General features: G+C 24.8%; 3 protein-coding genes across 3 annotated transcripts; 2 read left to right on the forward strand and 1 right to left on the reverse strand.

Moving 5' to 3' along the window:
- Positions 1 to 219: 219 nt before the first annotated feature.
- On the forward strand, positions 220 to 1,161 carry ENU1_004120 (transcriptional regulator cudA, putative; the record flags this gene model as incomplete). Its single annotated transcript, XM_008856503.1, has 1 exon — positions 220 to 1,161. One exon carries the CDS (start codon positions 220 to 222, stop codon positions 1,159 to 1,161), a length of 942 nt encoding a protein of 313 aa, XP_008854725.1.
- A 74-nt stretch (positions 1,162 to 1,235) lies between these two features.
- On the reverse strand, positions 1,236 to 3,317 carry ENU1_004130 (myosin-2 heavy chain, putative; the record flags this gene model as incomplete). Its single annotated transcript, XM_008856504.1, has 1 exon — positions 1,236 to 3,317. One exon carries the CDS (start codon positions 3,315 to 3,317, stop codon positions 1,236 to 1,238), a length of 2,082 nt encoding a protein of 693 aa, XP_008854726.1.
- Positions 3,318 to 3,692: 375 nt separating this feature from the next.
- ENU1_004140 (Retinoblatoma-binding protein 6, putative) lies at positions 3,693 to 4,877 on the forward strand (the record flags this gene model as incomplete). The annotated part of the gene is made up of 1 exon (XM_008856505.1): positions 3,693 to 4,877. The coding sequence occupies one exon, from the start codon at positions 3,693 to 3,695 to the stop codon at positions 4,875 to 4,877; it is 1,185 nt and encodes a 394-aa protein (XP_008854727.1).
- Between the last annotated feature and the right edge of the window lie 758 nt (positions 4,878 to 5,635).

Raw genomic sequence — 5,635 nt, forward strand, 5'->3', positions numbered from 1 at the left:
TACATACAGAATGTTGAAAATGTTTCATTAATTGAATATTTAAGTGATATTCTTTCTTTTCATTTCAAAAGAATTAATATTGTTTTGAGAAGAAATAGTTCATAATAATTTATTAAATAGAAGAACAACCAAAGCAAAAAGAAAAAGAAGAAAACAAGATTAAATGAAAAGAACTTTTAAAACCCTTTCTAATCTTTAAAAATTGATTTATAGAATCATATGAATAATAATATACCACTTTCTGTTACTCAAAATAATAATTTAAATGAACAAATTAAAAGTAATCAAAATAATATTCCATTTGATTCTCATCTCATAACAAATGTAAATAATGAAGTTTCACCTAATATTACTACAAGTGGAGATTTTATTATTTCGTATCATCATAAATTACCACATGAAGAACGACAAATGTTAGATGGAACTACAAAAAATGTTGGAGTTGTTATTAAACAATCAGCATTTCTTGTTGTTATTACATCACGAACATCATCATTAGAAAATTGTAGTGTAGATTGTACTTTATTATATGATAATCCAGATATGTCAGCAGTACATTTTATTAATCAAAAACCAATTACTTTTAATAGTCAAGTTAGTGATCATAATTCAATGAATGTTGAATTACGTATACTTGTTTTATCATCCCAACATGAAGATATGTTATTTAGAATAAAATTTGATTTATATAATTCACAAAGAGAAAAAATAGAAACACTTTATAGTGAACCATTAAGAGTTATTTCAAAAGCAGATGGTGGTAAGAAAAAAGTAAGAATAACCAAAAGTACTACATTATTTCAAACTACACCTTCAAGACTTAGTACACAACAAACAAAACCACCTCGTCTTCCATGTTCATTAAAAAGAGATTCACCACCATTACCTAAAATCTCACAAAGAGAATTAACTGAAAGTGAAAAAGAAAATATTATTCAAACATTACAATATCAACAAACCATTCTTAAAGAATTGTCTCAACAATCATCAACTAACCCATTAACATATCCATTAGTTGAAACTTTAAACATTTATTTGTCACTTCCTCAAACACAAAGAATCCCACAATTACTTAGATTTGTATCTGATTTATCACCTCAAGAATCTATGGTAATAAATGAATTGATACAAACATATAGAGATTATAAAAAAAGTCAATAAATGAATTGTTTTTATAATTAAAAGTTTTTTTTAAAAAAAAAATAAAATAATATTTGTTTCAAATAACATTTTTTTTAGCAATGATTGAATCTTTTGCAAACTGCTTTTGCATCAAATTTTAATGGATCAAAAGTATGTGCTACTGATGTAAACATATCAAATGCTTCTTTAAAACACATTTCTTTCTTTTGTCCTTTAAACTTTTGACAATATTCTTTTGCTTTGTTCATTGTCCATCCATCTCCTCTATGTTCAACAACTCCAATTTGTGCTAATTCTCCTAAATGTAAACAGGTATTACATCTCCAATTCTTTTTGCAATAAATAGATTTTTTTGTTTCTTTTAAATGTCCAATAAGTTTTCTTAATCTTCTTAATCTATTTTCACTTTTTCTAATAGCTAAATCAAGTGATTCAATTGTATTTTCTAATAATTCTAATTTAGCTGCTTTATCTGTATTGTCAAGAGAATATAATGTTTCTTTTGCTAATTTATCTCTTTGGCTTTCAGCTCTCTTAAGTTCTTTTTTTAAATTCTTTAGAATAAGAATAAAGAAATGTTCTTGATCTTTTACAATCTTTTTGTTAATAGAAACAATTTGATTTCTTTCTTTAATTAATCTAATTTGATCTTCTTGTGCTCTTTTTAACATAGCTTGATAATTTTTCATTGTTCTAATTCTACATGATGTAGGTTCTAATGGTTTTAATGATTCAATTTTAATTCTAGCTTCAATTCCACGATTTTTAGCATCAACAAGTTTACTACGAATACTCTCTAATTTTCCATTAATCTTTTTCATCATAAATTCTCTTTTCTTTGTACCAAGTGCTAAGAGAATATCTTTTTTCATAATTTCAATTGAATTTAATTTTTTAACAATTTTAATTCTTTGTTTTTTATCTATTTCTGCTTCCTTATATTTTTGTTCTAATGTATTTTTACTTTTTAATGTAGTGTCATATTTAATATCTTCTTTAAGTGTTTTAATTTCATTTTCTCTTCTCTTTCTTGCTCGGTCTAATGACTGAAGATTTCTATAACATTTAGCAATTTTACGTGATATTTCATTTAATAATTGTTGTTGTATATGTTCATATCGTGTAATTGATCTAATAAATCTTGGAATTAAGACATTTTTACGCATGTTCATTAATTGTTTAATTAATTTCTTAAGATGTTTTTTTCTTTGAATAAGTTTATATCTATTTTCAACAAATACATGACGTGCACCAAGAATATTTTCTAATCCTTGAAGTTCAACTTGTTTTCTATTTAAAACTTCTTTAGATTTTTCTACATCATCAGTTGAAGTAAGGAATTTATTTAAAAAGATTCTTCGTTTATGTTCTTCTTCTTCTTTAATTTGATCAAGAATTTTCATATGAATTGATTTAATTCCAACAATTTGGTGTTCATATCCTTTAATTATTTTATCAATTTCTGTTATTCTTTTTCTTAAAATTATTCCTTCTTTATCATTTGACTTTGGTAATGTGTCTACATATCCTTCTTTCAATTGTGTCATTTCTTCAATCAATTTTTCTAATGTTTTTATTGTTTCTTTAACAAACTTTTTATATGTTTTTTGTAACAATTCTTTTCTTCGTTCACATTGATCTTTAATACTATAACATGTTTTATTATGACATCCACTAACAGTTCCTTTCATAAAATCTATTTCTTTTCCAATAATAGAAGCATACATTTCAATTCGTTTATGTTGTTGATTTTCTCCTTCAATATCATTAATTTTTTGTTGGTACATTGTGTCTCGATGGGTTTGTCTTAATAACTCTTTCTCAATTATTTTTTTAAATTCTAAATTCATACTATTTTTTAAATCTTCTTTTAGACATTCTTTAATATCAGCCTTTGATTGTTTAAACATTGTTTTAATATTCTTTTCATGTGTAAGTTGTAATTCCAATAAGTTCATTTCATCGTCACGTATTACTTTAGCAATTCCAGTAACATTTAGTTTTTGTTTATCTTCAATAACTTTTTGGATGTTTTTGATAACTTCTTGTTCATTTTCAATCTCATTTTTGACATATGATTTTATGACAGAATAATGTGACTTTAATATCTCATTGATGTCATTACCTCTAACACACAATATAACAAGGAGTACAATTAAAATCTGCATTTTCATTGTCTTCTTTAATATTATAGTTTTTTCTAGTTCTTCTTTTATCTTTTTTGATTTTTATTTTGAGTCTGTTTTTAGAATAACATAAATCTTAAACCATAAAACAATAACTCATTTCCCATCTTCCTATTCACTTCTTTCTTTAATACTTATGAGTTTCTTCTTTAATTTAGTGTTAATTCAATGCATTGTACTTTCTGTTTTAGTTCAATTATGAATAATCATAATGGATTTATTAACAATTAAGAATGACATATAATACCTAGTTTAGTTTATAAACATTAAATTCTCTTCAATGGATGTTGAAAGTCTAGTAAAAAAGGTTGAGTAGTAAGGTAGGTTGATACAAGATAGTCAAGAAAGAACTAAAAATGATAAATGAGTGTTTCATTTTCATACACAGCACGATTCTTTTCTAGACAACGAGAATTAGTTATCTCTAAACCAAATGCATTGTTTGTTGATGCAAAACAAAAAATTATTGAAGACATGAAGAATTGTAATATTTCTATTGAACCATCACAACTAGTATTGACAGTAGGAAATAGAGAAGTCAATGAACTAGACCAAATAATACCAAACACAATCATTCGAGTTAGTGTTAAAGAAATTGAAGAAAAGAAAGAAGTTCACAAAGAAATTGCAACAACAAAAGGAGTATATATTGATAATGTAGAACGACCAACAACACAATTGATAAATACCAGACCAAAGAAACAACAACGACAATTACCACCAGGATATATTTGTAATAGATGTCATAAACCAGGTCATTATATTAAAGATTGTCCTGAAAATAATAATCCAGCATTCGATAAGAAAGAAGCAGCTGGATTACCTATGGAAATGTATGAAGATGCTCCAGATGATGATCCAACAGCAAAAACATTGAAAGATGGGAGAAGAGTAAGATTGAGAGATATGAATGGTCAAGGTTTTAAACCAACAATTTCAAAGAATGAAATGTCTGAAGAATTTGATATACCTAAACTTCTTAAATGTAAAAAATGTGGAGGGTTATTAACACAAGCTTGTTTCATGAGGTGTTGTAAAAATACTCTTTGTGAAGAATGTTTGAATGAAGTTCGTCAAAAAGAAACGTGTACAATGTGTGGAAAGCAAATAGATATTTCAAAAGATATTATTATTGATAAAAAAACACGAGAAGAAGTACAAAAATACTTTGATAGCATTAATGAGAAGATTGGAAAACATTTAACTGCTACAAATGCTTTTCAAACGAAAAATAAAAATTTGTCAACAAAAAATACTGAAACAAAAACTAATCCCACAGAAGAGGAAAATGAATTAGCTCATCAAATCAAAGTCATTGATATATCTGAATTATTCCAAGGAAATAATAGAATGGAACAACGTGGAAGATACCATGGTAAAGCTTTAAGTGAACTTCATATTGATTGTAATTTTAATGGAAAATTAATTGGTGTTGGAGAAGATCCTGATGAGATTATTCAAAAGAGTTTTCATCCAAATGAAGAAGAACATAAAAGAAGTCGAAGTCATTCAAGAGAAAGAAATCAACATGAGAAAAAGAGAAGTTAATGATTTTTAATATAACTCTTTGTTGTTATTATTTTTTTTCTAAGTTATTTTTATGATTTATTAATGATAACAAACAACATTTATAATCTTTCTTCATTTCAATATGTTACATAATTCTCAAATCAATTGAAACTTATTTTAAATACCTTTATTTTCTTAATTAAATAAATAATAATATGTGTTATTACTTTATTAAAATGATCTGTGTTATGAAATATACTAAAGAAGAAATGTTTTTAGATATTCTTAAATTGAATAACTAAATGATTGATAATAAGAAGTTTATTCTTTCTTCTTTAATAAACAACACCTTTCTTATTTAATATTAATTTATATTTTATCCCTGTTAATTTATATTTATTCATCACAACATGTTATTTTTGAATGTAAATGATGATAATAGAATTGACTTAGTGAAGACTATCTTTATTTTCATTGTTGTTCTTGTCAAACACTTTTATCTTCTTTTATTCAATTTATACAATTTAAAGTATTTCAAATGTTGAGTTTAAATAAACACTTAGCAAATCACCTCTATAGAATCTTTTATTCATTCTAACAATTTAACCAATTACTATTTATTTAAAAATAATAAAGATGATGAGTATTTCAAATAGTTATTAATGATATTATGTCACCTAACTTTAATACACATATCTTTATCTCTATTCTTTCAGAAATACTCATGAAATATCTTCTAATTCTCAATTACACCATAAAATCATTCCTTGTTAATTCTTCATAACTTCTAAAAAAAA

Source organism: Entamoeba nuttalli, assembly GCF_000257125.1.
Source record: "Entamoeba nuttalli P19 unplaced genomic scaffold asmbl_1966, whole genome shotgun sequence".
Taxonomy (NCBI): Eukaryota; Evosea; order Mastigamoebida; family Endamoebidae; genus Entamoeba; species Entamoeba nuttalli.